The sequence below is a fragment of the Melospiza melodia genome, chromosome 9 (genome assembly GCF_035770615.1).
Source record: "Melospiza melodia melodia isolate bMelMel2 chromosome 9, bMelMel2.pri, whole genome shotgun sequence".
Taxonomy (NCBI): domain Eukaryota; kingdom Metazoa; phylum Chordata; class Aves; order Passeriformes; family Passerellidae; genus Melospiza; species Melospiza melodia.
The window spans coordinates 6912050-6933423 of record NC_086202.1 but is presented as its reverse complement, the minus strand read 5'-3'; the positions used below and the strand labels follow the sequence as shown (position 1 = coordinate 6933423).

Below are 21374 nucleotides of genomic sequence, written 5' to 3'. Positions count from 1 at the left end.
ACATCCTCCTCATGCTGTGCCCCCAGACATGGCCATAGTGCCCAAGGGGGGTCTCAAACAATGGACTGAGAGCCACAATCACCTCCCCTGGCCTGCTGCTCCTCACCCCTTTCATGCAGTGCCCAAGGGTGGCTTTTGGGCTGGCAGCACAGACTGCTGACTCAGGCTCAGCTTCTCCTGCACCCACAGCCCAAGTGCTCCTGCTCAGCCCCTGCCCTGCCCAGCTCCCTGTCCCCTGCAAACACCATACTCCAGGGGAGCTCCATCTGCTCCCTGTGCTACTGGCAAAGCCATTCAAGAGCCCTGGGGCCAAGGGCAGAGCCCTGAGGGACACCCTTCATCCCTGGCCTCCACTTGGACATGGAGCCAAGTGGTCCATCCATCAAATCCATCTCTCCAGTTTAGAGAAAAGGATGTCATGCTGGCAATGTCGAATGCTTTGCACAGGTACAGGCATCAGTTACTCTTCCCTCAGGTACCAGCACTGTTACCCCTTTGTTCTCTCAGTCCTTAACTTTTCTTTTGCAACTTGGGTGGTGTAGCTGCAGCACTTGCCAGTGAATGGTAGCACAATGGCCATTGAGTGTATCAGCCTTCCTCATAATCCTGGGCAATCAGTTCTCCCACTCCCTTCCAGAGAAGTCTGACATTTTCCCATGTCTCCCTTTTATCTCCAACACGTTCCTTCACTGTCACTCTGAGTTTTTAAGATTTTCTAAGCCTTCTGATGTTTACATTCTTGTAGCAAACTTTCTCACACACTTTCTGTAAATAACTTGTTGTTTTGCATTCTTTTATGGAGGAGGAGAAATTCGACGGACTATTGGTTTGTCTAGTGTAATTGGAGAGGTGGCACTTTCAGCCTCGAATCCACTGTCACTTTTGGAAAACTATAAATGTTGGAGTCAGAAAATAAACTTCCCTTTTTCTTCACCTTGAGAGCAGCAATGTGCTTGTGTTGTTCCATGTCCTATAGCCACACTTCACATTTTGTTTAGAGCCTGTTAAAGGGCAGAAGGTGGGAAACTGGTAGAGAGAGGCACTTAAACATATCAGAAGGCGCAACTCTCACAATGGATGGCATTACACAGCATATGATCGTGCTCAGAGACCACCACACCAGCACCATTTACCTCCAGAAGCCTGTTCTTCCAGGACCATTTAATTAAACTGGAGCTTTCTGGGGAAAGCCTGTGCATGTGACAAATATCTGGCATTATGTCACTACTGCCACCCAGGCCTCTGACTGCACAAGCCTCTCCTGAGACAGTTGTGTGCCCAAAGGACCAGCCACCCACCACACCAACTCCTCCTGAAGTAAGAAAATCTAATGAGGCATCTTGCTACCCACTCTCCTCAAGGAACAGGTAGTGTCAGTTTAGAAACTTTTTCAGAGGAAACAGCTTTAAAAAAAAAAAAGAGGGTTTAAATCTCTGGAGAGGTACCATAGTGTTTCTAAGGGATGTGAAAGGAAAAGAAAATGATTCCTTGGGGATTTTTCTTCATTATCACCCCACCTGGAGAAGTGAGCACACAATGGGCAAAGGTCCACACATATTGATTTTAGAGCTGGGGAAGTGTGCAGCTAACAGCTTTTAAGTATCTCCATTTTCAGTTACTTCAACAAAATTACCAGTGAACAGTGTAAGAAAGTGAAAGTTTTTGTAGGAAATTGCGGGCTAAAAATGATCATTTAGGTCGCGAAATGTTTCCTTTCATTGAAAATGAAGGGCTTTCAAACGTAGGAGTTACTGCGGGCGTATTGCAGCATCGTCTCCACCAAACATTTCCCAAACCACAGCCTGTCCCTCTCTCAGAACCGTAATACTACAGAGTTTTGCTGCTCGGAAGCTTTTAAAACCGAGGAGCGCTTGGTCGGGGCGTCCCGACTCCGGAGGCGGTGACCGGGCTCTGAGGGAAGTGCGAGCACCACGCGGCTCTGAGGAACCAAACCCAGACCGAACCAGCTCTGCCCCGACCCTGGGTGCTCCCTGAGGGAGCAGAGCCTCGGGAGCAGAGCCTCAGGAACTTTGTGGAGCCGGGCACAGCGCCCTGAGGCGCCGCTGTCCCGCCGTGGGGCAGGCGGCGAGCGGGGGAAGGGGCGGGCGCTCCCTGGCTGCGTTGCCCGGCAGCGGCCGCGGTGCCGCGATGGAGGCGGACGAGCGGCGGCGGCTGCGGCAGGAGGCGGCCGAGTATTACCGAGGGCTCCGGGTGCCGGAGCGGATGGAGGAAGTGCTGAACGCCCTGTTCCCGCTGCCCCCCCAGGATCTCTACGGGGAGCTGGTAGCGCGGGGCGGGGAAGCAGCGGGGCGGGAGCGAGGCGGCCTCTCGGAGGGGCCGTGTGGGTGCCCGCCGTGCCCGTCCCTTTGCGGTGCCCGTGCCTTTGCTGTGCCCGTCCCTTTGCCGTGCCCGTGCCTTTGCCGTGCCCGTGCCTTTGCCGTGCCCGTGCCCCCTCCCGGCCCTTGCCCTCAGCCAGGGCGTGCAGCGAGGGGCTCGGCGTCTCTCTGGTGGTTTGTCCCCTGGCCCGGGCAAGCATTGCCATGGTTCTGTGTTTGAGGCCCGTGGCAGCTGGGTGCTGTGCATGTCCGCAGCAGCCGGGATTCTTGTCTGGACACAAGAACAAAATAGTCCACAGATGGACTAATGTTTGTCCCTAGCAAAGCTGCTGCTCAGCAGGGATGGCTCCCGGGCCAGCGGTGGCAGGAGTCTGGGTGCTGTTCACACTGCATTTGGTGAAGGGCAAATGGGCCCCCATGGAAGGGTCAAGAATCAGACCAATTTTATCTGTTCCCACTTGACAAAATACTGTTGACAATAGTCATAATGAAACTTCAATTAGTGGCGATACTGAAATCACCAATACTAGAATAGTGAGCAGCTCTTGAAAAAGAAAGTTTTCTAGTATGGTCTTTGATGGGAGAGTGGCTGTGGGATGGAAATATTTCATTCCATCTTACACTGGTTCCCATCTCCAAGTGTTTTGACATCATCAGTGGAAGGGACTGGAACTGGTAACATCTTTCCTTGCTTTGCTTGGAAGTTGGCATGTTCCTCTTCTTCGTAGCCCTACTTCATACTTTTCCCACTTGATAACCCATGGTTTGGTGCCTCTCCAATACTGGATTAAATAATGAAACTAAACTAGTAAGGAAGTATGTAGTAAATATTAGAGGTATAAATGCAATCCTTTTTCTAAACCAACATTAGTGTTTATTAACTACGAACTCACACCCAGATGTATTGAGTTATGATATTTCATCAGGCCCAATAAAGACCATGTTGGAAGAAGAATGAGGACTCTGCCTATCAGAAGTCATGGTTTTCACTTTCTCACAGGGCTCAAAGCTTGCTGGAACATATAAATCATGGAATAATAGAATATGCTGGGTTGGAAGAGACCTGCAATGGATTTGTTTAGTGGTGGATTTGATTCTAAGGTATTTCATGGACTAAAAGCCTCTTTGCTTGGAAATACACTTTTAATTGAGTTCTTTCTCTTTCATTTAAGGCTAACTACTTTTCTAAATTTTCAAAAGCTCCAGTAATATGCAAATTAGTTGGAAGAAAAGTTATTGATGGAGTTGGTGAGCCAACGTTAGAAGTGGAAATATATTGTACAGTTAAGAACTATGAGAAGGTATGAGCTGTTTCTTCTTGTTTTATTTATTTTACTAGGACAGTATCTGAGAAAGTTACTATTCTTCTCACATCCCAATGTATGTTTTATTTTCCATCTTTATGACAAGACATAAATCCTAGTTGAGTGTTGTAACTTGGAGAAAAAGGTGTAATAAAAAGTTAGACAGTGGCAGCAGCTATGAAAGCTTTATTTTTCAGGAATTAGACAATATTTTGTGAGTGGGACCCGATAGTGTATCTCTGTATATTAATTTTTTTTCTATCTTAATGATCATGTAGGTTTTCCTTACACATCTACTAACCTTATACATTCACTTTCATTTCACCTTTTCCTTTAATTTTCAGATCTTTATATTTCTCTTTGTGTGACACTTTCAGAAAAATACAGTACAGCTGAAAAACAGTATGGATAGAGGCTCTTCTTTTACATTGAGCTAATAGGTTGATGTGGGTGACAGTAAAGTCAAACTTACCCATTTAGCACCTGCAGTGCAGAATTGATGGCTCATCTCTTCCCCAACCTGAAATATTCAAACTATATCTTTGCAGCTCTAGCTATTGTGGAGTAATTATTTCTACTTTCCCTCAGCTGAACTCTGGTTCACTTAATTCTTGAATTACATGTAACCTCATAGATATTCACAGGATATAAAGTTAATACTGTTAATGCAGGCAACTGTGGGAAATTTGTAAATTATGTCTTCCTTTAAGTGAATTTTCTTAATATCATTTGTTGTTCATCAGAACAGAAAGAGAGGTTTGAATTATCTAAGTAGGAAAAAAGTAATTGATCATGAGGGATGGCATTAATGCTGATGAATCATGGTACAACAGGCTACCAACAAATGCAATAAAAGGTGTCCTAATGACTGTGTGGTCCTTAAAATAACTTCATTCTATTCTGATAGCATAGGGCAGATCTGTCAAGAGGGGTTTTGCCTATGTAGTTATAGTTTTAGGTCAAAAAGCTTGAGTAATGTCTGCAATTACCAAAGTCTAAAAAGAAGGTGCTGGATGAGAAAAGACAAGTGGAGGAAATATATTTGGAGATATGTACTTGTAGAGTTGGTAAGGAGATACCTCTTAGCATTTCAAAGGACATTCCAAGATAGAAATTAAATAGTGTTTTAACCCTTTTACATTGTTTTGGTGGGTTTGTTTTTGTTTTTTGTTTTTTTTTTTTTTCCAGAGGATTTGTTCCAGTGTAATGGCTACTCATTCTCAAATACCAGAAAATGCTTTACCTGAAACAATTGAAGCTGATGAGAGAGAAAGAAATGAGTCTGTTTATACTGCTGTGGAATGGGTCTGTGACTCACTGAACACAATGTTAAGGGACTTGGACCCTACTGACCAGTGTCAAGCTGATAAGATCCTTGGGTAGGTCTTGCATATTATGAAAATTATTGCATTTGAATATTTGAAATATTCACCATTAATTTATAGTGCAGTGAAAGACATGTAGAATATTCAATGTTTTCTACTTTTTAAAAAATATTTTTGGGATATAAGGTCTGTCTCAGACCCATTTCACTACATTATTGCCTGCTTTTCATAATTATTATATAAAAAGCATGCTGGTTTGGGTTGCAAGACTGAACACAGGCTGTAGCAAGCAGACCTAATTGCCTTCCATGTGCATTTGGGAAAACCTTGATTAAGGGAATAAGGACTCAGTTGGAAAATGAGTCAAAATAAGATTTTAATGCATTGTTTACACTACTTTATGTATCTCACATACTCAGTTTGCCTGAATTGGCTTTCTGTGACCCTTGGGTGAAGATTTCACTTCATGCATGTAATTGAAATTCATTTCACCTCACTGTCTTAACCTAGGCCAGGCTGATGGATGTCATGAAGTCATGACAGGATCTGTTCCTACCCATGCAAAGGAAATAAATCCTTCATGCTCACTCTGCTCAGAGCTGACTTTCAAACCACAGTGATTTACAAAGCTTGTCCTATGGTTTGCAATCATTGTGGTCCTTTTTTTGTTTAATCAGTGCTGCAGATGACTACCAAAAAAGAATGATATAATAAATTTATGGACTTCTCCAGCTTCCCACAAGGAATCTATGGCAGTAGCTCAAATACAAGCACTTTTCCTCCTAGCATGTTCTTCACCCTGCATCACATCTGTCCACATGTCACATGTCTAACAAAATTTTGACCCAGTAATTTTTATGCATCCTCCCTCAGGGAGTATTTTGAAGAGAAGGTAGAAGAAAGAAAGGAAATTGAAAGGCAAGAAAAAGAAATGAGAGAGGAAGAAGAATCAGGAAAAGTCACTACTTCCCCTGCTTCAGGCCATTCAGGCGCGACGCCTAAGCAAAAAAAGGGACGAAAATCAGGTTGTACTTTATTTAATTTTAATATTTTCTGCAATACAGATATTGAAAAAGGTCCTAAAAGACACCCTGTCTCATGTTCAGAGGGTTTGGTTACTCTCTCCTGACCTTTTTGATCACAGCAGTTTCTGCAGCAAAATGAGGGAGGGGAAAATACAGTTTCCTCATCATTCACATGCATTGGTTGAACAGTTTCTGCCTTTGTTTTACTGTTGGTTTAGACAGGAGGTTATTATTCTTCAGAGTGAGGAATAAGAATGGAGGAGGATGCAAATGAAGAATGAAAATGATAAGGAAAGAAAAGGAAATCACAGAACTGAGTAGTAAAAAGGAAATAGAATTAAGATAGAAGCTGAAAACAATTGAAAGAGGAAGGAAAGTTTCCTTCTAACACTGAGAAAAGGAGGAAATACAGAGAAAAGCGAAAGAGAAAGAAAAGGGTGAGACAGGAATGAAGGGTAGTATAGAGTAAAAGGAAGTAAGCAAACATCCTACTAGAAGAAAAAGGAAAAAATTATGTGAGACTAGAAAAACAAGGTAAAAGTAGACAGCCAAAATGAAACAACGCAAAGAAAAAAACCACCACATGTTATCTCCATCTATACATTAAACTCAGACAAAAAAGGGTTGTTGTCATTTGTTGGAAGGGCAGAAAAATTTGGCAAATTATTATTTCTTATCAGTTTACTTGCAAGTATCATATACTGTCAGTAAAAAACCTCCTACTTCGTATGGGGAGGTATTTTACACTTCATATTGGATGTGTGCACAGTAAGTTCACCTTTCACCTGAGATTTAACTTCTGCAGTTGTCAGGTCCATCCAGATATCATCATGGTGTATTTGATATTTGAGTCAAGCTCCTGCTGATACATCTATTTTGTGTTTTCACTAATTGTGGCATTGACTGTAATATTATTGTCAGACTCAGTGCATGACTATTTGGAGCCAATATCAAACAGTTCCCAATGAGGTGATTCTTAGGAATCATCACTTATTTCAGCTTCAGAAGGTGCTCCCTCTAAGTGTTCATGTAAGCAGTGTAGGCAATCAATATGGTAGTGGAAACTGCTTGGTTTAAAGCATTTTGAACAAAGTTATTGTATCTGAAAAGGAAATAAATTCTTCTGAAAATTTAGAGTGTAATATTTAAAATACCTGTTTTCTCTTTGGGAATTCCAATTGTAATAGGCCTGAATTTTTTCTCACAGTCATTACTAGATGAAATCAAGTACTCCCAATCAGGTTATAATGTAATCTGAAATTTTAATGCAAAATCTGAGCATTTAAGGAACACAATAAAGAAGATTGAAAACAATACTTTTGAAAGGAACCTGAAAAACGATATAATGTTATTAGATTCAAACACAGATAAATAAAAATACATATTTCAGTGGCTGAAAGGTCTCCAAAAGAAACAGACTTGAAATGCATTAGAAACCAGAGTGAGGGCAGGTACTCTTCTTATTTGTAAGGTCATTCCATATAAAACAGCTGACAAAATTAAGTTTTTAAAAAATAAATTATTGTTCTTTAGTGCATTGAGTACACAGTGAATATTTACTCACATAACTTGTGGGATCTCAGCACCTCAGGACTGATGTGCAGAGTGGCCGAGAACACCCTTGGGGGGCTCGGGAGTCCTGGAACGTTGCCAGAAGTGTCTGGTGGCTGGACTTTGATCCTACACAGGAGACGACACCTGTATGAGGATGGGGGGATTTCACTGGGTGAATGGTGAAGGGATAAGTTAATTAGAGTGTAAAACACAGGGTTTAGGATTTCTGTACAGGGGGGTCTAAAGAAGTAAGATGGAGGAATTGGGGCGTGTCCTGTCCTTCTTCTTCTTCTTCTTGGCCTCCATCTTCTGCGGTGATGTTGGCACTTTGGGATTGGTCATTACTAAAAGTGCACTGGTTAATAAGGGTAAAAGGTATTGGGGAGAAATGATAAATATTGTATATGTAACTTCAAGTATAAAGATAGGTGACCGCCCCGGGGGCTCTCAGTGTGCTCATGGCTGGCTGCTGTGCAGACCTCTGTCGGGCCGAGAGAAAATCTTTTAGATAAACAATTAATAAACACCGAGACCGAGAAAAGATCTGGAGCCTCTCCTCGTCCTTTGAAGCGCGGGCTGTCCAAGGCCACCTCGGGCCTTTCCAGGCCACCTAAACAGCCGAGAGACCGACAGTAACTCTGATCCACAAGCATATATTTAGCACCATGAAAATGTTTAGCTACTCTTGTCTGTGTTGCAGGAAAGAAGGTGTCAGAAGACACTCCCATCCCACCTGCAGAGCCTGCTGAGCCAGTGCTGTGTGGCAGCTTGGCCATTGGGGGAACATCACTTGCCATAGCCAGGGCTGGGGCCACCATCAGCCGTGTCCCACTGTACTTGTACACTGCACTGCTGAAACACAAGGTACATGGGGCTTTGGTCATCTGCTTTATTTCATCCCAGTTATCATAATTATTGCAGTTGTGACAGTGTTATTAAATCTGCCTCATAGAATACGCCCTTAACACCATTGCCCATGTTTGAATCCTGTACCATAACTCAAATGTGTAAGAAATTATTCTGATTTTTACATTTTTATTTTCACCTGGCACTCCCAATTACAGGAGACACCTAAAGAAATTACTTTACCACTCCCAATGGTTACTGTGTTGTACTGTGAAAAAAATTCACCTACAAAACTGAAGTTAGTCAAAGAAGTTATGCTTATACCACCAGTTGAGTTATTACTCCATCAGGTACTGTTTCCTTTTTTTAAAAGTGTATTCTATAGACATCATACTAACTACATATGTACATAAATATATAGGTCTTTTCAATATAGTCCTTACAAATGATAATTTTCATTTTTTCTTAGCTTAGAAGGCCAAAGTTTTGGCCTTCTGCACAGATGTTAGTGCAGAATTCTAACACTAATAATATTAAATTAAGTAAAAAGATGATTTAAAAGAAGAACCATTAAGATTTGAGTTAAAAATGGATGCTTGTATAGAGGAGAAAATCAGTGCATTGAAGAAGATGTCAAGGAATTGTGTTACACAATAATAGATTTTGCATTAGTGGATTATAAATATTACCAGTTGTTTGATATAGCATACAAAACAACAAAACCCATAACAAATTCACAGGAAAGCAGGAAATATTTGGGAATAAGTTGCTTTAAAACGAAATTGTGACACTAGAAGGGAATACGAAGAGCAAGAAGGATGGGTGAGACAGATGGGATCAGCCCTCTCTCTTTTTGTTTAGCCATGTGTTGCATTAAGCAATGTATCTGCACAAGATGCCTCCATTAGGGCTGTGATTTCTACTTTGTGTGCTGCTGACCTGAACAAATAGCTGAGCTCGATTCTCTTTCTTTTTGCTTTTCCTTTGACTTTTCTGGATTGTCCCCCAGAGCTGATAACAAGGTCCCTGATTGTGCCCCATTCAAAGGCAGGATGGCTCCCAGTGCCCGTGGCAGAGCAGGAAGGTGTTTGCTGCACTGCAGAGCTCCAAGCTGTTTGCCCTGTGTTGGTGCCAGCTGTGACTGACTTCTGCCCCCTTCAGTATTCCTGTGCTGGCACTGTTTGAGAAAATCTGAAATGTCCTTTACAAAGTTCACACTCAGCATTTACTAGCTCAGCTGAAAGAGGAAAAAGAGCCTTGCGTTAAAAACAATGAATTAATTTAATTGGAGTGTTTAAAGTCCAGACAGTGATATTTTTTTTCCTGCTCCTTGGGAGTATTCTGAAGGTAAATGCACTCAGTTCTTGTCAGAGTTTAGGCAGTCTCAGGCAGAGTCACAATTGGGAACAGGGATTATCACCTTCCCACTTCTCAGATAGAAATGCACACCCAGATGTTTTTTACTTGTTAGATATCTGAAGGGCTGCTTCTGGGGAGGAGAGTGCTTTCCTTGACATCCCATAATCAAATATTCCTGCTCATTCCACTGCTGCTAACCCTTTATCGTTGGACATGGCTGCATTTTGTGGATGGAGAGATTGTGATAAGGAGTCTGTAATGGTCTGACCTTTCTTGAAGACTTTATATTAAAATTTTCATTTAGAATGAGTGTTGTCTCTTCTGATTTAAGCTGCTAAAATGAATTAATATAACTTTCTTTTGAAGATTACTCTTGTTTCATTTCAGGGCATAGAAATAGTTCTGGAAATTCAGAAAGAAATTACAAGAAAGATAGAGTCTCCAGGCAAAACGGTACAATAAAAAATGTGTTCTTACAGTGAGATGTACTTCATTTGATCTTTTACTACCCTTGTCCTTTCAAACATCCTCATGGAACACTTAGCCTGTTACAGACCTGTGACACAGAACAGAGGATGTTTTTCTCTCACAGATGAATAAAACACTGCCCATTTGATGATACTCAGTTAAAATTTAGAACAAATCATTGTTCTAAGCTTAAGGCTTTCTGTTTATCTGAAGAAATATACTGGGAGTGAGTGGTATCAGAGGGCATATACAATATATATTCTGATCTTGCTACACCTCTCACACAGAACATATTTTATTCCAGGTACTACTACTGTAGCAGCAAATCAGACTCAGTGTGTGCATGTGCTTTTTGGAAAGCAATGTTGTGTTTCTCCAAGTACAGAGTCTAGATTCTCATTTTTGATGGACTGGGTGAGAAAGTCTTGAAAAACGAATGATGGTTGGACAGATGTCCACCTAGAAATAAATATTTTAAATTAGTAACCACTGCAAAATAAAACTATTAAACTATTGAATAAAGCTATTTCCTAACTGAAATATTTGGTCTCTTATGACCAAAATTCAGTCAATTCCTGTCCTTTTTCCTTTCCTTTCCTTTCCTTTCCTTTCCTTTCCTTTCCTTTCCTTTCCTTTCCTTTCCTTTCCTTTCCTTTCCTTTCCTTTCCTTTCCTTTCCTTTCCTTTCCTTTCCTTTCCTTTCCTTTCCTTTCCTTTCCTTTCCTTTCCTTTCCTTTCCTTTCCTTTCCTTTCCTTTCCTTTCCTTTCCTTTCCTTTCCTTTTTCTTTGTATTTTTCCATGGAATTGATTTTATCTTCTTTCACTCCCAACAGCCTGCTTCACGAGCAGAGAGCAGGAGAGGAAGAGGGCACAAAGCTCAGGTAAGAAAAAAGATTTTATCTCTAAGCCTTCAACAAGGTATTAACAGCAGCAGGGAATTTAAAATGTTCTTTAGAAAGGAAGCATTAATCTACATCACCATTTTGGAAAGGTCAAGGCAAGACTTAAATATTCCAAATGCTCATATTTTACATTAAAATTTAAATTCTTCTGACTATACCTTCCCTTTGAGGGCAGTAGAGGAAATAGGGAGAAACTTCTGGAATCTGATAATTTTTCTCAGATAGAAATCCTGGTAATTTATCCAGATGAGCATTTTGCAGGCCTGTGGCACCAGCAGAGAACTTTTGATTGTGTAGACCATAAAGCTGTTACCTGTAAGATTTGTGGATTGTGCTGTTTCCCAACCCTGGGAGCATCACTCCCCTCCTTATCCTGCTGCATTCAGTGCCCAGTCCAGTCTGAGGTTATAGATAATGTAAACATCTATAATGTAAATAAAAATAAAGATACAAACCAGTAGCTAAAGGGCAGCACTCACAATAGTCCACAGGACATTATTTTATATGGCTCAAATTATCTTTTTTGTCCCTTCAAAACTGGTAGTTTGTTGATGAGTTTTCCAAACAGTGGGATGGAAATGCCATGCAGGTTTTGCTCTTCATTCTGAGATGATTAAATATTATCAGGTGAGAGGCATTACTGTTGTGAATTTAAAAAGGAAGGATCAACAAAAGCTTTCCTATTTTATTGTTGCTAAAACAACAAAAAAACTCCTCATCATGAAGTGCTGGCCAGTGTTTTCCTGGAGGGTAGTTTCCATATCAGTACCACAATATGTACAGCAATCATAAAGTAGAATATTTCTGTAAGATATACACAAGGAAACAATGCATTAGATTCTCTGAAAAAAATTCCATTCATTTCAGTAGGAGAAAACTAAAGGAGACAGTAGTGAAACTGAATTTAAAGCTGATAAAGGCACCATGTTAGTTTGAACTTTTTTGTGAGGGGAAAAAAGGAGAAATTACAAACTAGGCAGTGAAGAAGAACTTGTTTAGGTTAAGGGAGTGAAAACTAGACAGAGAAAAATGTTTTTATACAGATAAACAATGCTTTTAATAGAATGTAACAAGGCACAGCATATGGGCATCTTGAAAACCACATGAAACTGCAGATTTAACCTCCATCTGAAGTGCAGGAAAACTGAGGCATCTTTTGCTGTCTATTGCTGCATCTTTATAATCTAAAATTCCCCAGACTTTAAAGTTAAAAATCAATCTTTGGAAAACTACAGAAAAGCTGACAACAGAGGGAAATACATGAAATATTTGCTCAATACTTGCAAATGTGGCTGATGTGCAGCAATACTGTCCCTGAAGCAGACAAGTGTGTGCAGCTGGGCTGGAGGTATTTCCCTTCTATGAAATTTGTTCCTTCTAGAACTCTTGGGAGATTCTTGAGGTTTCCTGAGCACTCTCCAGAGTCAATATCAATGTTGTAGTTGAGGATTAATGAGTAAAAGCTATTTAAAAGTGGAGGATATGTTGTTTTTGGAAAAGAGTTGGTCCACAGCACCAGAGCATTTATGGCAACCCAGTGGTTGTTAAGAGTGCCTTTAATATAATTTTTTAAACCAGTGCTAGCCATGCAAGACTGAGATCTGCATGAGTAGAAATATTTCAAGGACTGTTGCCCTCTACTCATTAGCACTTGATAATCCCTCTTTCCTAGAGAATTGTCCTTAAAGCCACTAAGGAGATTTGTGAGAACAAATCTATAATTTGATGACTAAATGCAGACTGAAATGACCATGAAAAAAAGCCCATAAATATGTATAATAGCTATGTGTGTAAATAAAATGATTATTTTTGTTCTGCTTTCAGCCAGGACCCTTAAAAAGATTTTCACACTTAGGCTGCCTGATAACAGGATATGATAGTCTGGAACAACTGCTACTCCAACTGCAAGCAGCTTGCAACAGTTTAGGTCTGGAGCTGGGAACAGACCTGTACTTAGCAATAAATTGTGCTGCTCATGAATTAATGGATTATGTAAGTTATTTTTCAATTTCAATTTTCTTGGGTTTTAAAATAAATGTAGCTTTGTTAACATCATTATTATTATTATTATTCTGTTGCAAACTCACCTACAAGCGCTTAACTCCCTTTTTTAAAGCTAGTAATCAAGCAAACAGAAAGAATTATCTCTGCAAGTATAAATTCTGTCTGAATCTGCTTGTTTTTCCATTATATTAAGCTACATCTCTTGTTTGCTTCAAACTGTCCTAACATTTGCTTGTATTTTTACTATGGTGCGTTTATACACACATTAGTGCCCATCTTATCAACATTAATGTTTTAATATCAGTTTTTTATGTTTTTATTTGACAAAATCTGTTTATCTCCTGATAAAGTCTTACAGTTCTTGCCCCTTATTCCAAGATCAATCAGATTTTTTTCCAAGCAGAAAAAGAAACTTCCAATTCCATTTAGTACCTTATAAGCTTTTGTGTGTTGGGGTGTTCTGTAGTGCCAAAGCTTCCATTACCAATATCTTTTGTGAAAGCAAAAGATATCACCTGGCTGTTATATTTGTATCCTCTACCAGAATGTGCAAAATCTTAACCATTGAATTACCAGTAATTCTGTAACTTTCTGCTATTGAACTGTCAAAGCCACTAGAGCAGTGGATATCCTGGCACAGTTTTACAGGCTGCCCTTAAAATTCCTCCCAGGCTGCAGTTTGTGCTTCCCAGAATGATGAGACTGGTTTTAAATTAGTCTATTTTTTTTTTTGGAAGGGGAAAGAAGCAGGGAAAGGCACTATCTTGTTTTTGGGCACTGAGAGTGCACTCCTTGCCCCAGCAATATTTTCTTCATCAAAATGAGGAGAAAAAAAATCCCTTTTTTTTTTTTTTTAAGCGAAAAATGAGATTTTTTTTTTTCACACGAGATTCAACAAAAACGTCAGATATTGCCAGGTTCATACTGCAATTGTGTCAGACTGGCAGTGTTGCCTAGAAAATGCTGAAACAGATCCCTCTTCCTTTGGCATTGTTCAGAGCCTTTGGCATGGGCCCGCTGGAGCCCACGGTGTCACTTGAGGCAGAGCTTTGTGTGACAATGTGCTGGCAGCTCAGGCACAGGGTGAGGCAGAGGAGTGAATGCCTCCTGCCTGAAGCACACACAGCCCCTGCCTCCACAGAGATGGGGGCACTCTGCTGTTCAGGGTCCCAACTCCTCATCTTTCATGCTCTTTACTTTGCTCTCTAGGATAGAGGGAAATACGAAGTACTCACTGGAACATTCAAAAGTCCTGATGAAATGGTTGCCATGTATGTGGAAATGATTAAGAATTTTCCTTTTATTACTGCATTAATAGATCCCGTAAGAAAAGAGGTAAGATACCATAGTGCGGCCCTTTAAAAACTGGTGGTACTGTTCAATGCATATCACTAACCTTTTCTCATTTTTACAAAACATGTAAAATACAAAGCTTCTGATTTTCAAGTTTTTAAGCACAAAAATATTCCTGGAAAATGCATCTAACAATTTATTTGAATATATTTTATTAGCAATATCCAAATTTTTCAATACTTTTTACATAATTTCTGATGGAAAATCCTGACAGAATACAGTCAGTACCTATACCTTAAAGAATTACAAGAATTTGCTTTTTAAATCTGATTCTACTTGCTAAACCACTGTTATTTTGATTACATTTTCCTCTTTATGTACACTATTCAAATTATAAGGTGAAATTGTAAAATTCAAGTGTATTACAAAAAATTGATGTGTAATGCAATGTTATATTAAGCTGGAGAAGCAAACATTTGAATGTTATTGTACATTCAGCCAAAAATTCACCAGAATATGTTATTGCTGCAGTTCTTTGTGATGGATATTTATAACCAAAGTCCTGTCACTGGCAGCATTGCTCAGCAGAATTTTTCAGGTGGGAGTAAGACACCTCTGTTATCAAAGTTAGAGGAGTTAATTAATGTGGCCAATCAAGTACAACAATGAAGCACAATAATATTAAGAATGTTATCAAGCTGTAGATGGATAAAAGAGATTGTGTAACTTAAAATATTCACATTTATACATGAGGTTAAATTTCCATGTGTTAAAAAAAGAATAAAAACTTAATTGCTGCAGAACCTACAATTGTAGACTGAGATTCTGCAGTTGCCCAGCTTAATACAAAATTTGCTGTTGGTGTCAAATTTCACTTTATCGTCTTAAAAATAAATATAGGGAGTTCATTTTCATGAACAAAACACAAAGACTGTGATTGAAGGGAGAAGCAAAGTGATGTTGACTCTGTGAATCTGTCCAGTGCCTGAATCAATAATTCTAAAACTGATTTCCTGCAAAATACATCTGATTTTATCCTCAACTGGAACTTTAAAAGTTCATTTTTTGAATAACTGTGTTTGGTATTACCTCACTCTGGTTAGCCTTGCCTCCCTGTGTTGTTTCAGTCTGACTCTCTGAATTATCACATTCCAAAACACCAGGTCACTCCCCACTCCTGCCAGGGCTGCAAACTTCCTTGAGAATTCTTAGGAAGGAAAATCTGTGCAAGATGAGAATCAGCAGGAGAATTACAGCACACAGTGAAGGGCAGTTGGGAGCAGAGTCCAGAGTTAAGGGAAATGCCTCTGCTCCTCCTCCTCCTCCCAAATCTCCAAGGTTTACCCATGCCACATCTTTGCCCCTGATAATCAGATCCTTCAGGATTAGCTCTGGTACCAATTCAATAATTCATTGCCAGACACCAGACCACTTTGGTGTTAAAATTTAAAACATTTGTTCAGGTGTCAAAAACTTCATTTTCTCTTATGCACAGGCTTGAAATCCATGCAGGAATGGCATCTGATGTTGATTGCAAGTACATAAGTACAAAAAACTGATCCACAGACCAAGAATGGCAGAATTATGAAATAGAGATGTTTCTAATGTGAGAACTTTGCATTCTGTGCATACAAAGCAAGCAAATTAATTCGTAAATTTCTTCTTTCAAATTCTTTACATATCCTTGTCCTTTATTTGGCATGTGGACAATGCATTAAAATAAAGAAACAAAGACCCTGAAAAATGGAGCTTTGCTAGAAAAGAGAGCATTGTATTCCTCTGTTCCCTATGGGTCCTGCCATTGAGTCTATGTCTCCTGTCCATTATTTTACGTTCAAACAACTGTGACACTTGAAATATAACACAAAAATGAGTCATTTGAATAAAACAATAAAAAATTATTTTATGTTCCATCAAAATGAAATACATTTCAGTAGGGAAATCAAAATAGCAGACCCCTACATTTAATTTAAATATTTTAGCTGTATTTTGTGCATATAGTGTTGATTAATTTCAGATTAAAATTTATGTTTTCTAGCAAAATCTTAAAACTCAAGGAAAATCCAAGTGGTATGTTTTTCTTAGGCAGAAGATTTAAAATACAGTATAAAATGTAGTATGTTTATATGAAGGGCATATTTAGGATTAAACCCAGATTATTATTTGATTTTTAGACTTTCCATTCAGTTTAGTTTTTTAAACTGCAGTTGTTTGCTCAATTTGTTTGTGCAGGACAGGGAACAGTGGAGTAGCATCTGTCGTGCCCTTGGTTCCAAATGCTTCCTGATTGCTGAGGATGCTGCCACACAAATTTCCAAACTCAAAACTGACCAAAACATAAACATAGCAATGTGCAGTGGTGTTGTCCTGAAATACATTAACCAGACCACGGTGTCAGACCTCATAGAACTGACTGGAATTCTGGATGGTGAGTAGAGGGGGGAAAGGCTGAAACCAAACCCTGCAAGCCACACCTGTAAATATTACGTGTTTTTATTTAATTATTCTAATTAATAAATTCTAATTTAGAAGGCACTTGTCAGAACAAACTGAAATCAAATTTTTGAATCAAAACTGAATCAAATTTTGATTCAAAAATTGCTGTCAAGGGTCTTAAAACAGCAGTAAAGGCTTCAGCTATTGCCAGTTAATACACTGTGAATGTTTTGAACGTGGGTGCCCTTTGACACTGCAGCTAAGTGTCATGCAGTTAGATATCAGAATTAAAGAAAATAAGAGAGATGTGGTCAGTTCATCTAAATTTTGAATAATTTTAGCATTAATAATTTTAAAATTCAGACACGTGAAAACTGTTTAAAATTGCATTTAGGTAGATTATTGACTACATATTATTGAGCCGTTGTGGTAAGTATTAAGAAACTGTGCAGCTTCATATGTAAGATTTCTCTTTGTATCAGATTTCCTTTATTCATTTTTACCTAAGGAATAGATGGACAAATTTAATATAGTTTAGTTTTTTTCTTGTTCCTTAAAAACACCCAGAATTGCTGTATCAAAGTGAGTAAATAGCAACTAAAAGATTCCATTCAGTCAGGATGGTAAAGTCTTTTTTGAATAGAAGAAAAATAATTATTACAGTGAGGAACACATTTAAAATAAATAGCACAGCCTGATCAGACAGATCAGTGAGAGGCAGAGATCAGGACAGGATGTTAAATGTTCTCTTATCCATCTGAAAATAAAACAGAATGTTAATGTAGCAAGGAGCAAATATAGCAATGCAGTTTACATTTTTGTCAGGTGGGGTTTACTCCTGTTTAAGCTTGCATAGCCCAAGGGTAAAAAAAAAAAAAAAAAAAAAAAAAAAAGAAGTCCAAACAATTTCTGTGTCAAATATATAAAATATACTCTAATGAAGGTGTTCCCTCCTGTTATATACAGGTCAAAGACATATTTCCATATTAGGAAGTCCAGATAGAGAATCTTCAGATGAGAGCCTCGTGGATCTGGTAAGTACTGAAAGCTGTTCAATTGCAGAATTGCAAAAATACTGCTTTTAACATGCACTATTTTTTAAGGAGAAAGCCTTTTTGTGCTTGAGAAAGAAACATTTTACAAAATGGGCTTTTTCTAGGGGGTTGGGGGTTTTTTTTCCCCACAGAGAATGGTTATTCTTTTGAGTGTAAAGAGAGCACACAGGAAATTTGCCAAAGCAGGGAGTATATTCAAAAGTGTGTATGATCCATTTGCTTGCATTAGTTTATAAAAAACTGAGTTACTTACAACATTCCAGCGTAGTAACAACACTTTAAGCAAATATCCTTAACACTGCTATATTTAATCTTTTGCACATAAAATTTCCCTTCATATGCCAGCTAAAATTACTGTTTGCATCGGGCAGATCTTTCACGGGGAGGTTTTATTTCCCCGTTTTTCTCAGCGGAGAGAGGAGGGTGTTCAGTTAGGCTCAGGACACGGTGTTTAATTTTTGGGAATGACTTCACTTGGCCGAGTGAGGATTTTCTCGTTGCAGGCTGTGGGCCTGGGTGCCAGGTTCCTCAAGTTGGGAGGTCTGTCCCGCGGAGAAAGGGTGGCCAAATACAACCGGCTGCTGGCTATAGAGGAGGAACTGGCCGCGAATGGAGCGCTGCGTACGAGCTTCTTTCTTACTTTGTTTTCAGCCTGCCATGAATACGGGCACAAAGATTGGAGGGAGAATGATTGAAACTGCACCGCAGGAGGGAAGCGGAATCAAAAGGCTATAAATAAGGGCTGACAAAAAAAGCCTAGGATAGCACTTGCCACAATGTATATTGTTGTCCTAATGGATTATCTGTTTACTGAATGTTAAAATAGACCCCTTCTTGAGGAGTAGCCTACATTAAGCTTTTTTTCCCCCAGAATTAATTGGTTGGAGTCTTGAAGCCCACGGTGCAAAAAGGAACAAAACAAAAAACCGTGCATATAATGTGTCGAAAAGCTGCCAAAATGGAATTTTAGGCCAAATACCCCACCTCCCTCGAACCCGAAACATATATTGCTAACAAAACTTCATTTCACAACCCTCTTTTGTATGTTACATTTCCAGCAAAATGTGTTTGGAAAGCTACAATTGCGTGGGTAAGCCTCAAATAAAACCCAAGAAAACCCCAAGTTGACGATGCACATTCAGCCTTAGCCACTTGTATGCATCTGCCTGCCTGTTTCAGGATCTGCATCTTCTTTTTACACTGTACCAAGGCACTGTTAAATGCTTAGCAGTTCATTAGAGCCACTTCTCCACTTGCTCAGGTATCAATCAAGCCAGAATAAAGACATGCAGTCTAAAGGGGAGGCAGAGAGACAAGGAGAGGAAGAATGGAAGGAAAGGGTTTGCAGGAATTGTATTATGCCTAAGAAAAGGAAACACGAAGCAGAATTAAGTCATTTTACCCTCTTGTTTGTAATAATTTCCAGTGTTCTACACATAGGGTAGCAGCACGTGACATGCACGCTATAGAACAAAAAGTTTTAATTTTTTTTTTAATTGAGAATATGGTGAGTTTTTTCAAAGCTCCCCCTTGCTCATAAATAACCATTGTAAAAAACAGAAACATAGAAATTATTTTTTTTGCTGATAGTTTCACAGAATGCACTTTTCAAAGATAAGATAGATAATTCTAGAACTATGAATTTTAACTGCATCAGCAGTATTAATATATTGCCTCCTCAAATAGTATAGTCTAAGCAAAGGCTCTCGAGTCTGACAAACATTTAGACCTATATCTGGTGAAATGAAGCAGCAGCAATCCCCGACACCGTTAATCACTTGGCAGAAATAAGATCCAGCAGCGAAATCAACAGCAGGGCAGGAGTGGAGCAGGTCTGAGCTGCATCCCAAGCTCCTCATTTGCGGGGTGGGAATGCCCAGGAGAGCGCAGGCAGGGCACTCCGGCGGCTGCGAGGGGACTCTGGGTGACACCAGGGGCTGTGAGGAGCCTGCTCGGGGCTCAGAGCATCGAGCCCGGCTCTGCCATGGCCTGGCGTCCCCTCCCTCCCTGCACTGCCCCTCCTGCAGGGACACCGGGCCGGGCTGGGGAAGGATCCCAGGGCTGGGAAAAGCAGGGAGCTGCACTGCTGCTGGCCGAGCTGCCAGTGATGGGATCAGCACTGGGACAGGGCTGTGTGAGCACTCAGCTGGTGGGAACGGGGCAGGAGCAGCAGTGCAGGGGGAAAACAGAAGGCAGCAAGGTGAGAGATCAGTGAGGACAGGAATGCAGTGAATATCCCAGCTCAGGATGCAGTGCACCATGGCCTGGTCCTGTCATCAAACTGTTCTTCCTTTCTAAGGAAGGACCAGACTTCTAAAGTGTGTCCAGTCTTGTAAGCATCACGTGGCATTTCCAAAAGAACATTACAAGAAACCCCATTACAGCAAACATGAGCTGCCTTTTTCTTTTTCTTCTATTTCAGGTAAACCAAAACTTGAATTTGTTGATTTTGCTGAAGAAAAGCCAGCACAACTTCCTGATGTGCTTCCTGCCCCAAAGAAGGTTTAGTTGCCTCCACAGCTCTCAGCCAGCCCTGCAGATTCACAGCCTGCCTGCTCAGCTCCCAGAGAACAGCACACTAACCTAGGCTGTCAACACCAACTTTGGGATAAATTTCTAAGAAAAAACATTTGCTAAGAAACTTACATATTAACTATTCCTAAATCCATTTATTTTTGAGCAGTTCAGCCAGATATCTCTAAAATATTTCAAATACTGGCTTCTCTTTTCCCAGGGACCATTGCCTTCAGCTGAAACTAAATTAACTGAGCAGTGACTATAGTCACTGAAAATACCACAAAATTCTGTGCTACGTTTACAAATTGACAAAACAAATACTGCTGTGTTAAGTCCAAAACGAAATGTTTGTTTTGAGAAAATCAGAATCTCCCTCCATACAAAGAGCAAGCTGTTGACAAACAGTAAAAAAACGCCAAACACAAACAGAACACCACATTTTACAAAAAAACAAAGGCCTTGAGTGTTCTGCTGCTCCATCCTCCCCACCCCCTCAGTGCTGCTCTGAGATCCAGCCTGCAAAGAAGATTTTGCTCCCCTTGTAGCCCTCAAGACAAGTGCAAACCCCAAATGCTGGGCACAGAGCTGGGACTGGCATCAGTAGGAAGCCTGCTCCAGTTGGCAGCAGTGAGTAACAAGTCAATTCCACAAGGTCTGGGAAACTTGTCAGGAGTCTTTTTAATAAGGAACAATGAAAAGTTAAAGAAATAATTTATGTTCTAGGTAACAAAACAGTTTAAGTAAAAGAAATGCTTCTTGAAAAACTTCTGGGTTTTGCATAATTTGAAAATCTGAACATATAATACAGTAGCAATAATTTGAGGAAAAAATACATATATGAAATTTTGCATTTTAAGTTCAATGTAACAGACAACTAAGTAAAAAATTAACAACCAGAACCAACTGCCCCCAAGAAATGAAAATATCAGTGAGAGACAAATTCCTGCAAGT

The 21374-nt window shown here is 39.9% G+C and overlaps 1 protein-coding gene across 3 annotated transcripts; it reads left to right on the top strand.

Annotated features, from left to right (window-relative positions):
* Nucleotides 1-2148: 2148 nt before the first annotated feature.
* On the top strand, nucleotides 2149-21276 carry ENO4 (enolase 4). Of its 3 annotated transcripts, XM_063163134.1 has the most exons (15): nucleotides 2154-2283; nucleotides 3337-3437; nucleotides 3537-3637; nucleotides 4829-5019; nucleotides 5839-5990; nucleotides 8245-8408; nucleotides 8609-8740; nucleotides 10137-10202; nucleotides 11050-11097; nucleotides 12943-13110; nucleotides 14332-14457; nucleotides 16648-16843; nucleotides 17818-17885; nucleotides 18410-18527; nucleotides 20329-21276. In XM_063163134.1, exons 4-15 carry the CDS (start codon nucleotides 4847-4849, stop codon nucleotides 20412-20414), a joined length of 1497 nt encoding a protein of 498 aa, XP_063019204.1. In that variant the 5' UTR covers nucleotides 2154-2283; nucleotides 3337-3437; nucleotides 3537-3637; nucleotides 4829-4846; the 3' UTR covers nucleotides 20415-21276. The 3 variants fall into 3 exon arrangements, with proteins under 3 accessions (XP_063019202.1, XP_063019203.1, XP_063019204.1); XM_063163132.1 differs by lacking the exon at nucleotides 3337-3437 and having other exon boundaries at nucleotides 2149-2283; nucleotides 3509-3637; XM_063163133.1 differs by lacking the exons at nucleotides 3337-3437; nucleotides 10137-10202 and having other exon boundaries at nucleotides 2149-2283; nucleotides 3509-3637.
* The last annotated feature ends 98 nt before the right edge of the window (nucleotides 21277-21374 follow it).